The sequence below is a fragment of the Gallus gallus genome, chromosome 3 (genome assembly GCF_016699485.2).
Source record: "Gallus gallus isolate bGalGal1 chromosome 3, bGalGal1.mat.broiler.GRCg7b, whole genome shotgun sequence".
Taxonomy (NCBI): Eukaryota; Metazoa; Chordata; class Aves; order Galliformes; family Phasianidae; genus Gallus; species Gallus gallus.
Genome location: NC_052534.1, coordinates 46,512,645 through 46,538,472, shown reverse-complemented (window position 1 = coordinate 46,538,472; position 25,828 = coordinate 46,512,645). Strand labels below are relative to the sequence as shown.

At 41.3% G+C, this 25,828-nt stretch overlaps 1 protein-coding gene across 5 annotated transcripts in view; it reads right to left on the bottom strand.

The window, feature by feature from the left end:
• Nucleotides 1–21,165: 21,165 nt before the first annotated feature.
• Nucleotides 21,166–25,828, bottom strand: part of GRM1 (glutamate metabotropic receptor 1) — a 181,670-nt gene continuing 177,007 nt past the window's right edge. For 3 of the 5 annotated variants that reach the window (XM_004935585.5, XM_040698170.2, XM_040698171.1), the window contains one exon: nucleotides 21,166–24,956. In XM_004935585.5, coding sequence (XP_004935642.1) covers nucleotides 24,134–24,956 — 823 coding nt within the window. In that variant the 3' untranslated portion in view covers nucleotides 21,166–24,133. The remainder of the gene's footprint in view (nucleotides 24,957–25,828) is intronic. The other 2 variants (XM_015284285.4, XM_015284286.4) reach the window with 2 other exon arrangements.

Below are 25,828 nucleotides of genomic sequence, written 5' to 3'. Positions count from 1 at the left end.
CAGAGGATATAATTCCTTTATGTAATCACTCATTTCAATTCTTCAAGCTTTTGCTTGTACACCACGTTTCTCAGATTTGTCACCCTGAAATAAAAAACAAGTCTGCAGGGACCTATTTCTGTTTCATTACCTGTGTTCAAAGTTTATGTGCTCACATCCAACCATTGAGTTGTAGTCAAGATCTAGGCTAGGAAAGCTTTTATACTGCAATTTAAATACTTTTCACATTAAAACTGTCAAGAAATGATTTGAAATATTTTAATTAAAAATATCTAAAGTAGGTGAAAACAAACATGCCTAGTCACAGTGGAATATATGAATTTAGAATGTATTTTCAATGTAACAACACTTACATACCACCCATTCCTGTCATCTGTCATCTTTTTTTTTTTTTTTTTTCCCCTGGGACCAAAACAATGTTCATGCAAAGAGCGATGGTAACATTACCCACACACCATTTTTCCTATCTTTTGTTCTGAAAGTATGAGACAGTTTTTATTTCTTCTAGACTATTTGGAGATACTCTGAGTCCAGAATTGTGATTCTTTTTCCTGCTCATTCACAATGTACACAGAGGGGTTTCCTTGTGCCACAGTAAAAAAGACAGAAAATCTTCAAAGAGGAGAAAGATTCCACTTTTATGACCAATCATAGCAAAGTCAGCACATTCATGACTTTCTACTGTACGTGTTTGACAAAAAGTACTCTTTGTTCTAGGTTTTTTAACCACCACTTTTTGGCTTTATTCACACAGCAGTAACAGTGTTGGAGAAAAGGGTACCAAAATTTCTGTTTGATTAATGAAAATATTTTCTAAACTGTTTTTTCTGCCTCCTCTGACCTCAGACATTTTTTGCTAGATCATTACAATGCTAAACAGCTCTTCCTAATGGCATATTTTAACAGAGGCTTTGAACAAAAACTTGGCTTCCTATTGGGTTAAGTTCTAGTTTCACAACAGTCAAGTCAAATACATGATAGTTATTTTGGAAATGACTAATCATTTATGGTTGCTGTTTTTATAGGTTGACTTACTCTTTTGCTGTGAGCTACCAAGGTTAAAGATGGATCTGAATCCTATGGAATTGGAGAGATTTGTCCAGACTGAGGGTGGCTTTTGGGGAGGGTAGGTCTAACATGTGGGCAGTACTGTCAGCTGGTGCTGCAGAGTTATGCCACCTTCCTGGATAACCCTACACAAATCCCCTTGGCAGATGTACAGAAGAAAGACAACTTTTGTCAGCTCCACTTGTGCTGTCTGTGTATCTGATACAATCAGACCAGCAGGGAAGCTATTCATGAATGCTGTTTCCTCTCAGGGGCTTTACAGAGAAAGCCTTGCTCACAATTCAAAAAATTTGGTGCTGCTTCTCCCATCAAAATCTGGTTGTGTGAAACAATAAGAAATGTCATATTTAATCACATATTCACAAAGTATTGTTTTCATACATAAAGCCATCTGTTCTGATCAACTTTTTCTGCCCATACATCAGTTCAGAGCAAGACAAGATTATGATTATCGTTATTTATAATATTACCCTCATTGTCTCTGGCATGCTAACATCCACTTGTTCTCATCTGATTTCCCACCATGTAAATTAGCTAGAGCAGCAGAAACTGTAGATTGAGAAAGAGATCCTCACCAGATTATTCCCAAGAACTGATGAGTGTGTGAGGCCAGCTCAGCCACTTCTGTGCAGTACATCTGGAGGAGAGTTTTAAGGGGCCATGGCAGTAGCCCCCAGGTTCCTAGGTAGCATATGGGTCAGGAGCTGGGTTACGAGTGGCAAAGACCTCTGAGACCCAGGAAGGCGTTTTTTAAATGAGGCAGAGCTATACATAGACAAAAATCAGTAATCTAGACAGCCTTTCAAGTCATTGCCTTTCTTGCTGGTAAGATTATTACTTGAATTTTGTGAATAAAATTGCACACCACCTACTGTGAGAACAAATGTTGGAACTTTCTCATTTTTAAACAATCCAGTTCATGTATTGGTTATGGAGTTCCTGGACCGACTGAGTACAATAACAGTAGTTTCTGGAGGGAATAAAGCCCACAGGCAGTAGGAAACCAAAGGGGGAGTTAAGACATGACAAGAAACAAGTACTGAACAAATGAAGTTGAAATTCTCTGAAAGAAGGGAATGGTTGTAAGGTTTCAACAAAGATTCAGAGTGCAACCTAAAACCAGTGCAGTCAGTTTTTGCACAGAGCTAGATCAGCTTTGGACCATGTCCAAAGAGGAAAACTGTGTACCAAGTTGACCTCTTCCAAGTTTCTTACAGGGGCATTTTGATCCACTTAGTGAATAAAGTAATCCAGCAACGTTCTTTACACTGCTGGAGTTTATTTTGCAACATACTGTGTGTATCTTACCAAGAATGTGCAAAATCCATTCTAGTCTACAGACACTCAGTGCACTGCAAGGGGCTCCTTAAAGAACAGCATCTTAGATAGAGTTAACAAACAAAGACTTCCACAGCTGATGATAACCATATAGGATCAGTCTTACCCTTCCCCATGTGATTAGGTTGGTGTCTAAAAGCAGAATAAGTCTGAAGAAAATTTGGGGACAGGACACGGCCCTGTATTAAAACCACACAAAAGTATCCACAGATAGGCAGCACTCAGGTATCTTTGGGTGACTATCGTATGTATTTTTAATATTGCAACTTTTATTTTCATAAGAGGTCTACTGCTGGAGCTTATAGGCATAATGGGACTGGATTTCTTATCGGTGCAAAGAATCTTCAAATTATTAAATAATAAAATACTGCTCAGAGCAAAAGAACTTTGTTTAACATGGAAATACTGCTCATTCATTGTGATTTCTGTATCTTTTAAGATAAAAGAATCAGTTTAGCAAAGAGAAGACTCCATGCTGTTTAATGAAATCCAGTGTGACGAAGTCCTAACTGCATTATGAAAATAAGGTCAATATAAAATAGTTTTTGTCTGGAATGGCTGCCTTACAGGTAAAATGAAAGCTTTATTCAGTTTTAAACATGCTGAGGACCTGAACATTTGACTGAAAATATATCATTCATATGATTATTAAACAAAAGAGAAAGTCGTTTTTATTCCACTTAACTGTTGCTGATTTTATTATTCAATGTACATATAGACCAATAGCACTTGAAATCTGAGCATCCCACTGTGTCAAGTATGATCCCTGGGTGTAGTAAAAGGGAGTCTCCACCAAAATTCCAGAGAGAGAAAAAAGGTTACAGATAAGGATTGTTGTTTTCATTTGATATGAGGAACAGAAAACCAGATCATATTGTCTGGAGAAAATCAGCTCTCAACAGAACAGCAGCATAAGATGGATTTTCAATTCACCTGCAGTTTGGGCAAACTGAAAAATATTTTCCAGAAAAAATAACAACATAAAGAAGATAAAAAATAATTTTGAGTATTCTGGACATTTAAAAAATTAAGTAGAAGGAAACTTAGTGAAAAGACCATTTCTTCAGAAAGTCAAACCATTTAACTATCAGCAAGTTAAGAAAACAGTTAACTAACAGTTAACTAATAGTTAAAGAATATATTTTCTTCTTGAAAATGATTATGTAAAATGTGGGGTTTTTTTTTTTTCCTTATTATGTCTATTTGCTTTTTTTCTTGGAACAAATAGTAAAACAGTCAAGTCCATATATGCTTATGTAACATAGATATGTACCCAAATCTATTATAAATTTATATTTTCTCCACTAAGGAGAGAGAAAGTTTTAAAACAGAGAGGTCTGGATAACTCAGGGCTTAAGTAAGCACAATCTATAGTACTCCCAGCTGTCTGCCATTTTTGTCCAGATGTCTGCTGCTATCTAGGTCCTGCTGGCTCCCCTGAGCTTGAAAATGTTGTGAAATGTAAATGCCTTTATTCTGAATGAAAATGATGCAAATGAGATAAGGCATAGATAGTGCTTGAAACTGGGGCCATAAAAAGGCAGGCACAACACAAACGACCATCTGCACAGCCCAAAGAATAGTAACACTGAAATGCTAATCTATGGATTGGTCTTGCTATCTGCTGCAGTTTCCAGCAAGCTTTCATTGAATTTTTCACTGCAGCTGATACCTATTGTCATGTATCCTTTGAAAAAGGCCAGTGATTAAGCAGAAATAAATTTTGATTTTGAGCATGGCCATAAATGCACAGCGAAGCAGAGAGTGTCCTGTTATCACCACCAATCAGGTGCAGTTCTGTGCTCAGTCTGCCACAGTGATTTTTGCATTTTCTTGGTTTGCCAGGCCCAAATCAACTAATATCAAAGGATAAATAACTCCATGAGCTGGTCAGTTGTTGTTGTTCTTTTTTTTTCCTTATGAAAAAAAATAAGGAAGATGTCATTTCAGCAACATTTAATATAAGAACTTGTGGACATTTTAAGAATATTATCTTTTTCACATATTGGCAAGTGTAAATGAAATAGTTTCACATAGCTTTTCTGCATGAGAAAGACTTCAATTTCCTTTGAAACTTCCTCTACACAGCAGTTTACAGCCAGCTCAATTTTTCTGTCTAGCAGGCTCTGGCAAGGCTACAGTTCATTCAGTCTCCTGTGGAAGTTCTTGAATGTAATCTGCAATGTATTTTACTCAGCACACCTTTAAATCCTGGCTCCCACATCTTGCTTGGCACTTTTAAAAGAGACAACGTTGTACATCTAGAATCACTTCCTGACACTACTGAGCAGCAGCCAATGCTTTGGTAACTTATTTTTTACCAGCAAGACATTCATTTCAATAGGATCTGAGTAGGGCTGAGCTTCCTGTGGGGTTGGTTGTGCTGAGAGACATTAAGGAGAAAAAACTGATGTAGCAGTCCTGTACTAGGGCAAGGGAAAATGGGAAACAGAAAAGTCTAGGAGCATTCTGGCTTGGAGCCACAGCAGATGCACCTGTATCTGGAATGGCGAAGACCTCCCTGCCTCATCACCTACCTGAGCATGGATGACCTGTCCCTCACCTGCCTGAGGAACCTAAGCATAGACTGTATGATTTCATTGTTCACACTGTACTGTCCTGGCTTATTTTTTGGCACAGGAGTCATCCAAACAGTCACTGGGCATGGGACATGGGCCAGCATTGTCCAGGAACCATCCCCAAAGGCAGCCTGAGTACAACACCTCTCTTTTGGACAGGAACTTTAGCATGGCCACAGATAAGGTCTGACTTATTTCACTGAGGACCTCTGCACCCCTTCCTGAAAATGGGCAGAAAGTACCTGGCTGCTACATACTTCTGCTTGATACCTGGACATAGCGACTGCACTGGCCTATAGTGCTTCTTAGCTTCAGATACTGTGCTCTGAAGGCCTCTGGCTGGTTCTGCCCAATGGATGCGGTGGGAACAAAATGAATTATAAGTTAGATGGTGCCACCTACACTAAAAGCAGATCCCCTGAGAGTGGTTAACCTCAGGCACTCAGAAAGAAGCAAGATCCTGGTGTCCTGGACCTCCATGCTTCAGGGGCTGCTTGGCAAGTAGGGCTCAGTGACACTAATCTGGAACCTGCCACCCTCTGGCCTGAAGCAGGCTTTCTCTACACCCAAACCAGGAGGTGAATCTGAAAAATAAACTTCCAACCACAAGAGGAAATTGTCATTTAGGGTATTTAGGGATGGAAGAAACATGACTAGGAACATGGGTGAACTGAAGTTCTGTGTACATCTAGGAGTTGGTGTGTGAAAGCCAATTACCTTTTTTTTTATATAAAAGAAGATACTTTTGTTACTTACAACCTTATGCTCTTTGAATCATGTTTTAAATTCTTTCTGTGCCCATATTTGGAATTGGCATTCAGAGGACACTGACACTTAATAACAACAGTAGTTCCTGTCACTGTTAATTACGCTTGTACTTTGATCTGTGGCATTTTCATATTAACATTACAGTCTATTGAACTGACGTCATAGGGACAAAAAATTCTGACAGCTGAACATTCAAATGAAACATTCAAATGTTTTATTGACAGCCCACTGGGATCTGTGCCTTTCTCCAGTCCATCCGTGAAATTGCCTTATAGCGAAGCAGAAGCCGAATTCTGACTTCTGCATTTCTTTTTAATCTGAACACTGAAATAATGGAGTGGCTGAATCAAAAATTAAATGCTTGAATTTGAATCCAAATGAGAGCGCATTAAGCACACTCACTTTTGGTGAGTCTAGCATTAAAAATAGAATGCTAATAAATTTCTTTATTATACTGAGCAATTTTTTGAATTATTTAATCTAAACAACACCAATATTTTGAAAGTTCACTTCTTAGACTAAAAGGAAAATGTGAAACATATTTCTCCTGACTCATTATGCAGTTTGCAGACAGGATATATAATATTTGCCTCAGTAGTTCTCACCATCACTATCATGTGGCAATTTAGAAAATACAGCCAACAATACATGAGGGTTCCAGCACCTCTAAGCTAATCTCCAAAAGCAGTTCATTTCTATAATAGTCTCATATTCAGCCCCGATTAGCCATGTAGCTTGTCTCTTCAAAACAGGTTGTTCTAGCTAATATACTTTCAATACTGTCATTACAAGAAAACGATTTCCAAGTGTTAACACAAAGATCACAAGCATCTTACAGGTTCTTATGTACCACAGACCTTTGCTGAATTTTATTTTCTGCTAAATCCATACAGTCTCCATGGGCTTTGTAAAACAGCTGCAAATGGTGAGATAGAAACACAACATGCCTTCTTTATGCTACATATAAGGTGGGAAAGAAAACTATGGCCTATTAGGAAGGCCCAGGTCTACCTCCGAGGCTTTGTCTGCAGAGGATAAAGGAAGCTCAAAGAATGCACACTTCAGATGACATCAGACTAATAGTGAAACCACTCTAACATGAAACACTCTGATTGTTTCTCCATACAAAATGGTAGCTCCTACAAAATAGTAGGAATTGCACTGAAAATTCTCTTTCCTCAAATTAATCGAATTTCTCAGCAGCTCTACCCACAGACATGCACTCTCCTGTGCATACTGGAACTCTGGACATATGCATGGATTTCTACAGTTAAACATTTTAATGGAGCAGCCAGTGGTCTTCTTGGCCTGGAGCCAGGGAGCATTCTCCGATTTACCGGTCCCCTCATTTAATTTTTTCTAGCTGTGTTGTGTCCTATCGCATAACAAGGTGGTGAAGCACTGCAGCGATATCTCCAAGTGTTATCATTTCACAGACTCTCTTAGTCTTCCCTTGAATGTATTCCCTCACCTCTCATAAAATCACAGAATCAGAAAGCTCTGGTTTCCATTTGTATGCATTTTAATCACAGACCTTGATCCAGCCTTCATCAAAAGAATACAAGCCATGCTAAGCTCACATTTAATATTTTGTCTTATGTACGTTATTATATTTTGACCCTGACAGAATTCCTCCTATGATACCTTTCATAGAAAATCTAAATAAATTAATTATTTGGAATAATTTAGATGACTGGGAAAAAATGGCAACTTCAAATCCCCAGAAAGCCACCTCTTTCCTCTTTCTTTGCTGTTGTTACTCATGCAGCTGTAGAAATGTCCAATGTGTTCCTTTGACAAGAGGCGCCTACCAGTGCAAGGATCATCAAGCTGTGCTGCCTGCAGCAGCAGCTTCTCTCAAATTGCTCACTGTGTTTTGCAACAAATGAGAGCTCAGATTGCAGAACACCGCCTGTTGTTGAATATTCTTGGCTACAAATAACGCTCACCTATAGAAATAATAATTATTTTACCAGCCTTATATATCAAATGGTGAAATTGAGCTCTTACTCTTATTTCATCTCAGTTGCTCTGTGCAAGGTATTTAGCTGATTAGCATGAACATCCTGCCTGCTCCCACCAAGTTCCAGCATTTTATTAAATCATCGTGAGACTAACAAGTCACTGGATGGCATGGAGCTTCCAGAGAAATATTTAGTAGGAAGGAAAAACTATTGCCCCATCAGTCCTAGCTCCCTCCCTTCACTAAACCCATGCTCTCTCTCTCACAGGTGTAGAGGACAGCAATTTAATAAAGAATAAGGTGGTGTGACACCAAGGGGCAAAGCAACCCAAAAACAAGCCAAGCTGGGCAGTTACGTGTTCCTCCCAAAGACTTGGACTAGTCATCACAATCACACTCACACCTGCTATGTAGCTTCATCTTTACGAATGGAAGAACAACTCCTGCCTCTAAACAGAATCCCTTTGGTACTGCTGCTATTTGTGTTACTCAGCCCCTTTTCAGGCCAACAGGATTTTTTCACAAGTGTCATAGTAACATGGCACCAGGAACTGGGTAGTGAGAAAAGCAACAACTGACTTCAGAACACACTTAGCAAATTCAAATCAATTAATAAATGAACTCAGACCATACATCTGGCCTACATCTGGATAGCAGTTACAAGCCTTGCTGGAAGGGATGTCTCCAGTGTTGTGGTAGCAAGGCAGGAGACTTGCTCAGAGCTTCAGCTTTTTCCAAGTCCTCACTTTGATAAAGTTTCCACAAACCTCGGGCACAAGGACAAAGCAATACTGCTATCACAGGATTGACAGACTCTCTATAGTCTTCCCAGTTGTGCCAGCTTGAATCACTTTATATTGTTTGAACAGGGGTTTAGATATATTTTGGATATTTGTGTGTGTGTGTATGTGTGAGCTTACAGATATTTTTATCTTACTGGAGACTTAATCCTTTGGCAGTCAGCTCTGAAATGCTTTGGAGTGCAGCCAAAATATTACTTTCTGAAAATCTTTTTTTGAAGTTCTCCTTCTTTTCAGAACTGTGAAAATATTTCAATTTTTCACTTCAGCCTATCTTTTCCTTCTTCTTCTTCTTCTTTTTTTTTTTTTTAAGGACACTGGCAGCCTTGTCAGCTTTGTGTTATGTATCACCATGCATGCTTTGTGAACAGCTGCAGATGAAAAGAGGTCTGGTGTTCAAGTGCATGTGTGCTCTGGCATCCAGTGGAGAAGAGACATTCAAGGATTCCTTATGGATGACCAGAGTCTCTGAGCATCACTGCAGAATAATAAAGGCTTGCTGCTTTCAATGATGTAACAAGACCAGAGTGTCTGACAGATGACCCCTTTATGAAGATTATTGAATTTTAGTGATTTACCTCTATCTCCCACTGACCTTGTAAACTACATGCATAAGCTGAAATGGATTCATGCAAAAGACTGTGTTTTCTAGCTTCCAGAACCAGCATGTTCAGTTATTTCATAGAATCATAGAATCACAGAATGGCCTAGGTTGAAAAGGACCACAATGATCATCCAGTTTCAACCCCCCTCCTGTGTGCAGGGTCGCCAACCACCAGACCAGGCTGCCCAGAGCCACATCTAGCCTGACTTTGAATGCCTCCAGGGATGGGGCATCCACAGCCTCCTTGGGCAACCTGCTCCAGTGTGTCACTACCCTTTGAACGAAAAATTTCCTCATAGTATCTAATCTAAACATCCCCTGTCTTAGTTTAAAACCATTAACCATTCCCCCTTGTCCTATCACTATTCACCCTTGTAAACAGTTGCTCTCCTTTCCTGTTTATACGCTCCTTTCAAATATCGGATGGCCACAATGAGGTATCCCCTCCCCTCTCTTATTCGTGCAAGAGTAAAGTGTTATATATTAATGGCAAGCGTTCTGCGTATAGAATATAAAATTTGTCTTTCAGGGAGGAGAAAAGAAGTGAAGAAGCATCGAAGCAAAGGGTCACATTCTGATTCTTCCTGATTTCTGACAGACCTCTCTGTTGCACCCAGCACTGCTTGCTGTGCTCTTGCTAATTATTTCATACAATTTTTTTTTTTTTTTGCTATTTAATTCTTTCCTATTAGTCGATATCATCTTTTTTTTTTTTTTTTTTTTAACCTCAGAAGTACAAAAGAAGGCAGAGTTAGAATAATTTTAAGCTGATGCAGGTTTTAAGTAAAATACTGTAAGAATCCAGACCTTTGTGTCTCTTATCTCAGATAGGTTGCTAAAGCTGTAAGGAATGGCTTAAGGTGCTGGAATTTTAAAGCATTTTCTCATTTTTTCTCCCTTTTCTTTTTCTTCAGTCAGACTCTTGGCTGTCTTAGTAAACACAGACACGATTTATCCCACTTTTGACCATAACAAAAACGTATATGAATTTTCCTGTTTCCAGATCGCAGATGGGAAGCATTTCCATTTGCCACAAAGAAGTTCACTGAATTTTATTTTGGATATGAGAAAAGAACTAGCTGGCAACACTAATTATTTATCATTTGTAAATGATTCATTGAGGAATACTAAACCATGTTACATCCATCTGCATTAGATATGTAGCGTGTTCTCACAAATAATGTGAATTATAGGTTAAAATAGCACAACTTTTTGTTGTCCTCATAAATCGGCCTTTTATTCCACTCCCGTGCAGGCACCAGAGACCTGACAGCCCTTTGTGGCTCCTCCCCTCTGCCACCCACAGCAGCTTATGCTCCCTTCCAGAAAGAAGGGATCAGAAAACACCAGAGACCCCACACAAGCACATGGTTAGAAGACAAAACACACCTGGCAACAGATGTAGAACAGGCCAGTGCCTGTATATGCAAAGAAATATGGGAAAGAAGGAACACTCTCAGTCGTTGTTGCATATTTTACGTATCTCCTTCATTTTGTGTCTTGTGTATTGTATATCTGGGAACGTGACACAATTAAAAGCTGCCACAGAATCATCTTCGCTAAATTGATGAAAGCTGACCTTAGAACAGAACAGAATATCAAAATTAGCACTGCCGACCAAAGGAAGCTGCCAAGTGTCTTAGATGAACTGTAGCATAAGTAAAAAATGGGACTGTCTTTCATTTGATTAATTGTAGTGGCAACAAAAGCCTGAAGTAACACCATTTATATTGTCAAATGATTCCCTGATGAAAAACTTTCCTTTCATCTAAATAGCACACAGTCACAATAAATGTCAGGAAATAATGGATGCATTTAGATTTTCATCAAGACAGGCTGCTTGATGGTACCTCAGAGCTGCAAGAAATATCCTCCTGAACAGAAATCAGGACAGCAAAGGTGCTCTTCGATGCTTCTGAGCCTGGCACAGTGTCTACCCCATCACATCGCTGAGAGCTGCTGCCCTGACACAGCCTGAAAGCCTTACAGCATGCAGTGCTTCGCTATAAGGCTTTGCTTGCTGTTGCTTGAAATTTTACTGAACTGTTTGAGATCTGATTTTTTGACAGTACAATGATTTCCAAATTTTAAAAGACAGAATAAAATATTCCTTTTGTCAGCTAAAAGGAAAGCCCAGCAACTTCTTTAACAAACACTGAGATTCAGTCCACACTGAGGATGGGAAAGATGAATCTGACAGGGAGATCACTTCTACAGTGAGCAAGAGGTCTCAACAAATGCCTGTAAACTCACTGGCCATGTCCCAACACCTGTAGCTACCAGGCTGGAGATCGCCTTGTTGCCACTTGGCGACTGTGAGCCAGGCTATTCCAGGTCATGAGCAGCAGCCGCTAAGGCTGTCACTACTCTGCTGGGGGATGTGCACTGCAGACCATGCTTCAGCTCACAAAGAATGGCAAATTCTGCCCCCAGGAACAGCATTAACATGCACCATCTGTAAACTGAAGCTCTTAAAAGATATAATCCTGTTTTGCTCCCTTTGCACATACATATGGAGACAGCTTTTAAGGACGGAGCAAACATCATTTTCCCATGGGTGACTTTTCTATTCAATAACAGGATGATCTTGTTTTAGGAATGAATAAGGTTCATGTGGTGAATGAAATGCATGTAGTAAATGAGGAGGGAGATTAAGGGTAGAGAGATCGTCTTTCATCAGCTTGAAATTCTAGGCTTAATTTCCAGATTTTGGCAGTCATATGAGGTACTGAAGAAACTGGAAACTGTGCTTTTACATTTGACTTCTATATAACATTATAATGTTATGTAAATTGAATTAGGCTTGTCAAACAAAGGATCCACCACAGTTAATGGCTTGACCCTCCCCACTCTCTCCATTTCACATATATCTTTGTGGTACTAAGTGTCCCCATGTCTTATGGGAGAGCTCTGAAATAGAAGTGATTTGATTAATTTGAGTGTTGCTTAGTAAAGAAAGCTTACTCATCTTCTCATCTGTGAAGCGCACCAAAATGTTGAGAAGCTGCTCGCTATCTGAGCACAGTCCATCTCCTGAACTGATAGAGAGATCCTCTACAAAGCAGCCGGTTAAGTGGTGACATAATTAAAGGCTTTATGTTAATGAATGCCTAAAAAGAAATCAGAGTGGTAGGGGAGTAAGCAGTCTGACTTTGGGCATATCCTATTTTAGAATGCTAGATGTGGGGCCAGATGGTACCAGGCTGCATTAGTATAGCTTTTAATGTTCAAGATCAATATTGATAAATAATCACCCACAGTAGAGAAAGAGGAGGAAGGTCCCCACTTCTGTCACTGGATCCTTCCCGTGGAGCAGTAGTTTTGCAAGATTTCTTCACAGACACAACTACACCTATTAGAAATCAGACAAACAACATTTTATATGTGTGTAGTATCTGCTGCTGCCACTAACTTACAGAGAACATAAGGACTGAAACAGGATTCCTATATTTTTTTCTTTAAGTGTCAAAATAAGAATTTAGTGCTTAGCTTTAGGAAAATATTTGCAAATGTTGGTGTTAGTATACAATGTGTCAGCCTCCTCACCTGCCGAACAGGGAGGACAGCGCTATATCCCACACAAGCATTCTACATTGCAGACAGACTGAACCCATGATGGCTTAATGCTCTGTAAAGCTCTAGGAGAGAAGCACTCGGGGCCTCCCACGAGCCAGCCTTCAAGGAGCACAAGAGATGCTCTTTGAGACTGAATAATGGCATAAATCTCAGAGGCAGGCAGGACCTGGGTCTAAGCTGTTTAAGAGTGAGCAAGATGGAAGCATGGAAGATGTCACACAGTCAATTTAAATATCTTCAGTGTCTTTCTAAGAGAGAATGCAGATATTCGTGAGGCTTAAATATGACTTGAATAACTTCAGTGTTTCAGTGGACATGGGAAGGTATTTTTGCTCCCTCTTACATATTCCAATACAAGTGCTGCTTACTGACAACCCAAAGATAGACTTGTATCTATCAGATTAAGATCAATAACTATTCCTTCTATGTGGTTTGAAGTGACTGTTGATGACGAAGACTGAACAGTTCAACAAATAAGCAATTTGATGTGGTCTTACAACTGTCAGGCTTTCTGTCTTGAGTGAAAAATCTCTTTCCCCCAGGGAACAAATTTTACCATTTCTTACTGTAGGACAAATATGTTTTGGAGGTGGTCTACTGTTGGTAAACATCGAGCATATCTCTAGGCAAAGATGCAGAAGGAAGTGCAACTATTCTAGGAGTTCACTCAGGGCTTTCCCCTCAAAATAAAGGAAGTAAATCAAAACTAGTCTTATGGTAAAGACTATTTTTCCTTGTCTGAACCCGTTTAAATGCATATCAGCCACTCATGACAGCTATGAGTTGCCAGTAAGGGAGCTACCTTTGGGGAAAGTTAGTAAAACTGGCCTGACTGGATGATTCACGTCAGGCGTTAACTCACTGCGCCAGGTGTTCAGCCTCTGCCAGGCAGCACAAAAAGACTGCACACCACATCTTTAAATGAAGTTGTTTCACCAGAGGAGGAAGCATTCCCAGTGGCCTCAGGAAAAGTGCTCACAACCAGAGAATCAACTCCTTTTTCTGCTTCAGGTCAGGAGCACATGAGAGGTTCCCAGCAGCTGATATGAGAGCTGTGATAGAATTCCCATACGATACCTGGTGGGTGCTCGAGTGAGCCCTTACTGTTAGAGAGCAATAGAAGTTTCCTTTGACATACCCTGCAGGTGCAGCGATGCTTTCAAATGTAGGTTAAAGAAGAAAACAGTATTTTGCCATTATCATTCTATAGCTTTCATATAAGAAGCTGAACTCTGATTCCCCTGTCCTGGCCACTTCATATTAATCAGCCTTTTGAAATGTGGTGGATTTGGCACCACTCAAAAATTAAGAGAATTAAGAAAGTGTCAAAGATGGAGAAATCCTCAGTGCAGAGTTATTACAAAGCCATTACCAGCCTCCTTGTTCTTTGATATTCTTCTAAGCATTATTCTTAAATCTCTGCATTGTCAGTACAACAACCACAGAGGCTGGTGTCATTGCTTTCCATTCACAGCTGGGACAGTGACAGCAGACCACCCACTGGCTCCTGTGCCCTCAGGAACAAGCAGCAGTTCTGATTTCAGTTTGCATTTTGGCCAGAAAATGCATCAGCAGAGATCCCTGGAGCAAGCAAACAAAACAACCAGGCATCTTTTCCCAGAGAAGGAGAGAAGTCACTGGGAAGGGCCAGGGTGGGAGCTCAGGAGCTGCATGGGCTCCAAAGGTAATGCAGAACCCTCCTGAATGCTGTGTTGTGCTTTTTTTTTTTTTTTTTTTTCCCTCTCCCATTCAGGCTTGCCTCTTTTTGTCACAGGTGAAAAGTTATTTGTGACAGAGAGATGACACACAGCTAAGGGAAAGTCTGAACAATTGTGCTGGGGAATTGAGGTCAAAAGGTAAATATCGCTGGATACAGTGCTTTCTGCCAGCTCCCTGTTGTTCATGTTGCTGCACAAAGAGGTGCTGAGGCTCCTGGCAGCCAGAAGAGCTCAGAGTGCTTCAGATACAGAAGGAAAACACACACAACAAATTTCTGAGCATAATGTGCACTGCAAGGCAGCTCCTTCTCTCCCTCGGTCTTGCACCTGCTGTGCACTGCGCAGTCTCTTGTGGACAAAGTGTGATTCATGTTGAAGGTGACAATGGCTGTCTCAAAAAGAAAAAAAAAAAAACAAGAAGAAAAAGGCTCAGAGTGTTTTACAATCTGTGGTATTACAGCTGACAACGAAGTGTTACACTGACTGGGCTGGAGCTGGGACTCAAAGCCAGGATCCTGAAGGGAAAATTACTTCTCCTTGGACCTGCTGCCATTTCTGTCCTCCTGGGAGCTAGCTGTACTGTGGGTTGTGGCTGTATGTGATGGTTTATATGGCTGGAGCACCTGTGCCAGCCAGAGCTGCTGCACCTGTTGTGCCTTCGCTTTGTGTGGCCTTTTTATTCTGATGAGTACTCACAGATCTCCAGAATTTTCCTTCAGTGCTTATCATGAGGCAACTGGAAATATGTATGAAAGTGAAGGGTCCAGTGTCCAACCACTTGCAAAGTCAAGCCATATGTGCTGCTGAAAAAGTCTGGGAAAGGTAACTAAGAACGACCAAAGTGAAATGCCATTCAGATGGAGTTATAAAAGAGAAAAATAGGGCTATGTGAACCCTAATGTCTAGATACACCCCTCTCTTGAATCCGGATATGAAATGTCCAGGAGGGGAAAGACAGGCTGAGTCTTCTAAGCTGTCTAAAGCATTCCTATGCTCAGTTTTCACTTTTTGTAAACTTCCACCCAGCTCCCTTTTAAAATAACTCTGAGTAGATGAATGACCCAAAGTCATTACATGAGTCAACAGCTGAACAGCTGAAATGGGGACAGAGCTCAGGGCCATGTGGTGATGCTACTGCCATAGAGCAGCACTATGCGCACAGATCTGTGCAAAACTTGCTGTCAGGGACAAGGGAAGGGCTAAACTCTCACATTCTGCATTTATGAAAGTGAACAATTGTATTACCTACAGGCAGAGAGTAGGATGAAAGGCAGAGCATGCAACACATCAACCACTCAGAAAGGGAAGGAGAGCTCAGAAGGAAAAGCTCTCGACTTCACTGCAGAACAGCAGCCTGACATGCACGGCCACCTCATAACGGAGGCTGGTGAAAGCATGGCAAAAACAGAGATGAGTAAAAGATCCTGTAAAGCACAGTTCAGGGTTGGAAGCGAACTTTTAGAGATATCAGAAGTTTGAGCACAGGTACTGGACCAGTTTCTCAAGGAAAAGAACATAAACGAGGGCTCAGCATGATTCATACACAATGAGGATCTTAGCACTTAAAGGCTTCAGTTTCTAAATGAACACTGCACAGACCTACACGAGAATTTTGGCACAGTTACTAACATTGCCAGCTATGCCAGGCAGTGTTCTTAAGCAGAAAGAAGAAATACTTGTTGAAGTACCTGCCAAATTAAAATAGTTAATGAGTTTTGCTTAGGTGTTCAATACATCCCAAGAAAACACACCAGGTCTTGCCTCTATCCCCAGACAAAAAGACAGATATTTGTCAGCACCTTTTTAAGACCATAAGGCACATTAAAAACCTCCTATACCGTAAGATTTTGAAAACACTCTTCAGGTTCAACTCCCACAGGAACTGCCACTCCCAGTGCTGGTATTTAAGGATTTTCCTTTGGTAATTTTGATGTGTATATGAGGGCTAGCTAACAAGGACAGCTAAAGAACAAAGGACCAGCTCTGCAGGCCTGTCTGAACACAAGTCAGAGCAGCACACAGGACTTTGCAGAAGGGACGACCTTGCTGTGTGGCCTTTAGGGATACAATCTGCTACTCAGTGCAGCCCTGTCTGCCTTTCTGGTAAGAGAGACAAAGCGAGCTGTGCCCTCTGTCCCTGTGCCATCAAGGTGTGAGAAGGCAGCAGTCAGCCCTCTGCACTATCAGCTCAGGGAGCAGCAGGCAGGATGCTGCCACCGAGCACAGGCACAGGATCTGTATGCAGGCCACAGGCACATTTGGCAACTCATGCTGCTAGGCATCCAGGAAAATGATGGTTCAACACTCCCAAATTAGGGGAGAAGCACTGATAGGCCTGTTCTACCACAATGGGGAGAATGGTCTCACCTTGGCCTTCACAAGACTGCCACAGGGAGCTGGGGGAAACAGCTCTCATTCACATATTGATTTCTTTCGCAGCCCTTGGCAGTGCTGAATACACTCAGTGCATCACAAAGACCCTCTGCGTAAGGAAAATTGGGCAAAGAGCAACCAGAACCTCTTCCACCCAGCAGACCTCCTCTTTGGGATGGAGGTCTCCAGGCCTTGTCCCGGCATAGACACAGGGCAGCACGGGGTGCTGGGAACCCCACACACCATACCGCCATGTGGGGGGACGGATCCCACGCCACCTGCACATTGCATGATGTACAATAAATAAGTAGGTGGATTGAATGTCATAGACGCATACCACTCCTAAACACTTATCTGTCTGCACTCGTATCTATGCCAGCTGCTTCTCCACCTACCTAGAGGCCTTTTGGTTATGAAAACCCACAATGATATTTTACTTCTGTAGAGATACACGGCTTACGCCCACTTTCGCAACTGAGTAGATAACAGATGCTCTTTCTCGGTACCAAACTGACCTGCTTTCTCAGGTTGGAGCACCCCTTTTTCATGTGATTTACTGAGAACCGGAAGCTGAATTAGCAAAAGCAAAGCACGTCATGCTTGCTTTTGAGTTGGATAGGATTTACCTGTAGCACTGGAAATGGCAACCAGTCACTCCTGCTCACATCCACCGCCTCTGTTTAGGAGCTCATGGCACTCACCAAAATGAAGGCCCAGGGCCAGCTATGGGGCCTGTGGCAGTATCACACGCCTGGCTGCATGACATCCCCCGTCTCCCTTTTGCAAATATCCCTTTTGAAAATCTTACACAGATAAAAATAGACCTTGATATTCGCTAGAAAGTATGCTGCTTCTTCCCAGTGATTTGCAGACAGGTACTTGCCAAGTGTCTAGTGACTCATTTATTTGAGGGAAAAAAAACACCACAACAATGCAATCTGCAAAACCACACTTCCCACTCTCATGTAAGAACCATTTTCAACAGCCACTCAGACCTTGTGCACGACAGCTATTAGCAACTTGCTTTTCTGTTCTGTTTGTAACAGAGCTACAAACACATCCCCAGGAACCCGGTTACCATTGCTTTTTGCTGCTGGTAGCTACTTAATGCATAGTGGGCACAATGCACTAGCCTGGGTACAGAAATGTGGCTTACTGGTAGGGCTGTCGTGGGTGGGCATAGGCTGAGCTACTGCAGACTCTGATGCTCTGTCCTTGGCAGGAGGCTGGAGACTGAAGCAAAAACACACTAAGCTGCTTTGCGCTCCTAGGCCAGGCATCCATTTGCTCAGTGTAAAACTATTTTAAATGGACATTTTTGGCAACATGTGAATACTATAACCATTTCTTCTGATCCCCCTGCCTAACAGATGCCTAGCAATTCAACCCTGTGAATTCTTCACTGGTTTCGAAGTCTTAAAGGAAATTTGTTTAAATCCCTCAACCATCTGCTACAATGCTCAATTACCTTCAATTCAGATTTACTTATTTCTGACTGAAAGCTTTCAGACTTGGGTCTCCAAGTTTTGGATTTCATTACACCATTTCTTAGGTTAGATTAAAAGAAACACAATCAAAGGCAATTTTGTTCCCTTGTTACCTGTCACATTACCTGCCCTTGGGGATGGGGCCACAAGAACTTTGGACAGCTCTTCTCTTGGTTAGACTAAAGCATATTTAGAACTGATTTAGAAATCTAGAGGCTAATAAAGCAGCTTTGGCAGGCTGGAGCATCTGGCCTTCTACATATTTTCCTTCAGCACTTCCACCAACTGTTGTTTGCTCATATCTACTGGAGCCTGTTTACATAGATTTTACCCAATCTGCTCTTTCTGGTAATGCTCATGTTGTTGTATATTTATGTGGAGATTTTTTTTTTTAATAAAGAAAAACATGAACTGAAATATTTATGTGGTCTAAAATGACTTCAACTGAAATGATCGTCAACCATGTGCTCAAAGCACAATATAAAAACTGAAACCCTGCTGAAAAAAAGACTTGCTGGTCTCGTTTTGTCAGTCAGACTGTTTGGAAAGCCATGCATAAAACAATTAGTACTAACCTCCTATGCAAATACTGCCATTTGAAAATGAACTTGTTTGCACAGCATATGTGTAGCTAGTTAGATAACAATTGCTATCATAGATTCGGTTGAATTGGAAGGGACCCTTAAAGGCCATCAAGTCCAACTCCCCTGCATTGAACAGGGACACCTACAGCTTGAACAGGTTGCTCAGATCTCTGTCCAGCCTGCCACTGATTATCTCCAAGATGGGGCATCCATTACCTTTCTGGGCAACCTGTTCCAGTGCTTCACTACCCTTACTGTAAACACTTTTTCCTTATAACCTAAATCTCCCCTCTTTTAGTTTGAAACCATTTTCCATTGTCCTGTCACAACAGACCCTGCTGAAGAATCCATCTCCTCCTTTCTTAAAGCCCCCCTTTTGCAACTGAAGCAATAAATTCTCTGATGTCACTATCATGATTATCCCCACGTTCATCATACTGGATTAACTCTGAATGATCGTCTAATGATAGAATAAGCCTAACTTAACATTCCTCTGTGCAAGTGAAAAAGGATCAGGGTGCTGATTTCAGGCTCTATTTAAAAACAGGCATATATTTAAAGAAATAAAAGAAACTGAAACTAAAATTTCTGCCCCAATAATGATGCTTATATTTGAAAATATTATATTCTAATATAGTAGTGAAGGTATATGGCATTGTTCATTTTCATGGGTGTTTCTACAGTATTTTTTTCTTACAGATAATACTCTTTTGCACAGTAAACGCATTAGGATCTTACAAAATGCAAGGAATTGAAGGGCTGATTCCAATACCAGCTTTCTTTGTTAAATATAGTAATCAGCACTGAATTAGGTTTTAATCATTTTAGCATAGATGAGGTGAGATAAAAGCAAGATTAGGCACAAACCAGCAAGAACTAAGATGTATACCTTCCCAATTAGACTAGCTTTCCTATTTCCTGAAGATGCATTGCAGTAAGTGCACCTTGTTGCTAGAAAGACCAAAGAGTGTGACTAGCCACAGCTTCACTGCAGATGATTGCTCTCTGTCTCAGGATTCACCTTGTAGGTGCTGCAGCATGCAGCCATCCACCAGCCTCCTCCTGCTTCAGCCTGGGTGCTTCAGCCCAGCACAAGCCTCTGCCACCTGACCATGCTCATCTGACAGTAGCAATAGTGTGTGAGGAACAGGATAAGGGCTCATCCTGGGGCATGTGTCACCTACAGACCCATGACAACACAGCTACACAGGAGCAGCCTCCCCACATGCCACAGGTAAGTGCTTACACAGACAGAGGGTCATGATCAGATGCTATGGACTGTCTCCTGAAAACAGTCACTGTTTGTGAGGATGGTGCTGGCTGCAACCTGCACTGGGTGCTCTGGAGGAAAGCAGCTCTGCAGTGATAGTCTGAGGATATTCTGCTAACTCAGTCCACTTGATCAGCAGAACCTTCACTAGCAAATAATTTACCTAGACCTAAATAAATAAAATAAACAAAAACAAGCAGAAAGCAACATTTGCAAGCAGAGTGACTGAACTTCTTGGCACTTACCATCAAATATAATGTCATTCCCTGTTCTCCCGCAGCACAGTAGATGTAGGTGGACTGACTCCTCAGATGTGGGCTTCTGCAAGGCAAGATCCAAACCAGGCAGATACTACAAACATGCCTAGTTGCAGGCCTAAAGAGACAAAGAGCTAGATTTTCTATGTTTAGAGTCACTTGGGTCTGAAAAATCACAGCAGTGCCACAGCAAAAGCATTTATACTCCCATTTATGCGGAGTCCCATGTTGCAGTTCAGGATTCACCAAAAAGCCACAGTGTGCATGAGTTGCAGAGGAGTCAAGATTCCCAGCACTTTGCTCTAAACAGCATCAGTAAAGGAGGCACAAGATGTCAGGGTTGGGTCAATGCCTATCATTTATATCTGTCATAAAAAGTGCATTTAAGTTTCTCCAGTGGCAGCTGACATCTCTCAGTCAAACACACACAGAGACTACTTCCAGCAAAAGGATGAACTTCCCACATGTCTTTGGAAAGTAAAACTTCCTGTCATTTCCACTGAATGTCTTTGACAACCTGTAAGCCAAAATGCACACCCATGGATCTTCTGATTTTTTTTATCAGAGTCCGAATGGCTGGTTTTTTTTGTGTGTTCTAAACAAAAATCCTCTAGCCCTCAACCATCTCGCCCACATGCAACAATCTATACAGTACCTACCTCCATTTGAACATCCCACCATCAGTCTCACAGAATGCTGACATGCTCTGGAACAACAGATGAGCAGACACGGCTGTTTTCTACTTTGGAAACAAAAATTAACCATCTTGGCAGTCTATTCTTAAATAATAAATAGAAAATATTTATTTTACAGCATTTTCAAGATCATTTTGACAAAAAGGCAGTTCTCATCAAGCATTTGACAGACCAAAGAAAGAACTTTTACAGGAAGCTTCATAGCTCATACAACTACATACACAATGTGAGTTCTTGCTCTTTAGATATATTTATGTGTATGTTTCCAGTTTTAACAATTACAAACTAAAAGCTAATATACTGAATTTCAAGAAAATTCCTACTCAATATATAAATTACATTACAGTAATAAAGTCAGTGCTTAATATGTTCAAAATATGTTCAAAATAGGCAGATATGAAAACATAGTACCTTGCCACATAGTCATCTCCCCACCTATATGAGCCTGTTATGTGTTGGTTTTTTTTCTTTCATCTATATCATTTCTTCAAACACTGGGTTTCTATTACTAGTCCCGTGCTACTGACAACACATGTTTTTGGAAAAAGCAAAAGAAAACTTATACTAAGACTATAACAAGATAGAATTCATTGCCATCACAGCAATCAGCAAGGAAAATATGGCATTTCCTCATTGTTTTCACGAGTGATCAGCATTATAAAAAGAAGAAAACAAAACAAAAACAACAACAAAAAATTCCCCCCTAAAAGCCCCAAGCAGACAAAAGTCAACCAACTGACCCTCAGGTGACTTTAGTTCATTATAAAGTAGAAACATCAATCTACTGACAAAGACACAACTATGCCTTTGGGCAAAGTCAGTTCATGCTTTCCACATCAGGAAGATGACAGCAATTGGCTACTAGTCATACTGAAAGGAGAAAACAATGTGAAAAGTGGATGAGGGAAAAAAGAGACTCCATCCCATTTTGAACATCAGCCAAACCTCCCAATACCACTGTATTTTCATCAAAATAAAGAGCTTTAGATCTTAAGAGAAGAATTGATGATTGACACCTGGACTTAAAATTCAAGTGAAAAAGAAAGAAAAGAAGCAGAAATATGGAGAATTCAGAAAAATTCTGATAGTATATTCACAAGCATGATTATAAATATTCCTTTAAAATATCTTTGGAAATAAAGTTTAGAATTATGAGACGGATTAGAATTATGAGACTCAGCTAAATTCAAGTGCACAAAGTTCATAGCAGCTAAAATCCTGTCCTGAATACGTGTAACATTCACATTTATAAATCAGATAGTAATAACTAAGTTCAAAACACAGCAAAAGAAGCTGGACTTTGAACATGCCAGCCATTACAGAGCTGTGAATTAGGTCCATCTCTAGGAAGTATATGAAGGATAGAGGAGGAGGACTGAATGACCGAGAACAGCTGCCTACAAGTGACCTTTAAGATAAAGCATACCATTCTACAAAGAAGAAATGAAACTGTATGGAAAAAGCACTAAAATGAACATAATAAAAAGATTAAAAGAACAGTTTAGAACAGACATGGGGAACTGATGTACACGTTAAGCACTGATGAACGTTCCTGCCTGGACATAATTCTACTTTTAACTATCTGAAGCAACAAAAATATGTCAAATACATTTCCTGTCTTGGCTTTATAGAATTATACTGGTATGTGCAAGGTTTCAAAAACAGACTTTTTTCTTTTTGTGTTTTCTTTTTTTTCTTTTCTTTAACATTAGTAACCAAACGCACAACGTAACAAGTTCTCAATGCACTGGTTATTAATACCATAGGTCTACTTCATAAAATATCTGCAAAATAAAGCACCCTATTATAATAGGAACTACTGTCTCAGCTCGTATATGAAAAAACATGTATTAGCACAGCATACAAACCTCCAAAGATCTATTGAATATTTGTAACAATGCAATATAAAATATGATTGAAACATAAAAATATTCATAGTATATTTATAAGACAATCTTCCAGTGGTAGTTATTGGACATTACATTTCACACATACTGTACACACGCATACAGACACAAATGTACTCTCATTCTTGCTTCAAGACTGAGTCTAAAACCCCCAGTAAGGAACTGCCTTTCAGAGTAATAGTTGTTGCTCTAAGTATACAGCTATATTCCAAAGCATTTGATTTCATCGTAACACAAAAGAATGATGTAATCACACGGCAAGTACATTGTATTAAGAAAAGTCAGTCAATAAATATTGTTCTGCTACGGTAAATGTTGTGTAACAGTTTAGCCAACATGGTTTGCAATCGCATACGAAAGGGCAGTTTTCCCAAGCCTTTATCATATTACAAGTACTACAGCAAGAGCTTTCATCAAAAACTTCTCAAGTCTTGGTAATAATCATCACTTTGTTCACAATTAGCCTTAAAAAACCCAGATTCCCCCAAAAAGCAGCCTCGTACAAAGAACAAACTGTTCCAACAAAAGTCATAAAGAGCCATGTGTTTTCACATTATCTCAGCTCCCCTCTCTCCAACAGGTTATGCATTTATGCCACCTGCAGAAACCAGAAGAAATGATTTATGCATGTATATCTTGTACACAGGCAGTTTTGCCCCAGGTCACCGCACTGCCCATTCCAGCCTGAACCTGCTGGCACAGCAGGCAGGCTGCAGTCACCACACGCACTAAGGACTACTCCAAGGTTGCACTTCCCAGAGTCCTCCTCAAGCACTGCCAAGAGATGGTGTGACTAAGTCTATTTTCTTTTCCTGTGTGTTTATTCATTATTATTATTATTTTTTTTTTTTTTGCTATAGAAGTTGTCCGTTAGGTTTGTGCTTTGTTTTTTCCTATTGTTTGCTCAAAGTACAATAATTTAACAGATAGAGAATGTTAAGCCCTCAGCACGGTTTTTTTTTTTTTTTTTCTTTTTCTTTGTTCTTTTTTATTCTTTAAGTGCAGGATAAAGTTTTTGCCCTGTCATGTACGACTCTGCTCTCCGCTCCTTCTCCGCCACCCCTGGGGATAACACCTCCCCAGGCCCTCACAGTGGGCAGCTGCCGAAGTCCTCCAAGCCACGTCTCCTGCAGCAGCATCCATGCTCTATAGGGTGGACGAGCTCTGCTTATAATCCCTCAGGATGACGGAAGCATAGGTCATGTCTGGGGGTGTGCAGAGTACCGACTCCGACACGGGAGAACTGGGCACGGAGCTGCCTGAAGCCACCGAATCCCGGAAAGGGGATGGAGGTGTCAGTGCCGGTGAGTCTTCCAGGGTGAGCTTGCTGGTTGCCGGCTCCTCCTCCTCCTCATCCTCTGTGCTCTTTTCGTAGACATATCCCTGAATGAGCTTCAGCTTCTCACTCTCCGCTTCCTCAGCCGGGGGAGACAGGGGCTCCCCGCTGAAGTCAGCTGCCTGGAGAGGCAGCAGGGGCGACTGCTGGGGAGGCCGCGTGCCATTCCCCGAGCCAGGTGCAGGCAACACGGCACTGAAGTCAGGGATGCCAGTAGCCAGCTTGTTGACCACCCCTTGAAGCTGCTCCATGAGAGAGCGGGGCTGCAGGGGCAGGTCCTTGGGGGACTGCTCGGGCAGGAAGAGACGTGTCTCCTCTGCTGCAGCCTGCAAGGGCGGGGTGGTCGCCACTCGCCTGTGCACCACCATGGAGGGGCTGCTGGGCTGGTTGAGGCGGACGGGCTCTCTGTCTTCTTCCTCCTCCACATTGTACAGAGTCTTGCTGCTGATATCGGTAAAAGTCAGGCTCTTGCTTTGGCCGTGGTAGCTTTTAGTGAGGGGTTTGATCACGGCTGTCTGATTGCACCCTGTCTCCTGGTTCTTCACATGCACTGAGAGTCTGTGCCACATGTGCTCGCCCTTGGAAGCTTGTCTTCCACCTGGTTCAGACCATGACACAGACTTTCCATTAGAACTATGAATAAAATAAAGATGGGTTTATTTGCATTTACATTACTCAGACACAGACAATATAACAAACAAGTCTACACAAATGATTTCTACGCCTCATTAAAAAGCCTCCCTTCCCTCCCCCCCCCAGTTCTTCGTGTCCTGCCATAAATACTACAGAACGAAACAACATCTTTTAACAGTAACAATTTTCAGCCAGAGGCAATTGGCACTGGCTTTGTGCCCCTCAGCCACCATACAAAGCCCAGCCCACAGGAAGGGCTATAGGACGGCTGGCTTTGAGGATCCTCGGCTATATCATTTTTTAATCTGTTTGCTCACTGCATCTTGCAGAGGGAAAGAAAAAAAGAAAAATAATATCACAGGAAGAGCTTTAACTAAGACTGTTTTACAGCTTATAGGAAATATTTCCAGACTGTTGGAAGAAAAGTCACCTACAGCCTTAGCCTTCAACATACAGGATTGCAAGAGGAAACATTAGTAACCTGTTCTTTTAATTCCCCATCCCCCTCACAGTCAGGGGCAAATTAGCATGACAGAAATGATGGACACCCAGGGCCTCCTTCAGGTCTTGGGCAGCAGCATGCCCTGCTCCTCTGCCTGCCCAGCCCATCTGTAGGCTCCAAGACCCAAGCTCTTCCACAATGACCATTATTTACAAACCAGGATAAAATGCTGGGAATGAAAACAGTTTGTGTGGGTGGAGGAACAAGCAACAACATGACCACAGTGAGTCGACCTTCTGACTTCTCATGTGGGCTGAATCCCAACAAAATCCCACACTGGTTTCCAAGACCTGGGTGTAGGGCTAAAGGAGAACCTGAGGGTCAGGTTCACAGTGGAGGAATGACGGTGCCTTTACATTTCCCTGGGCCT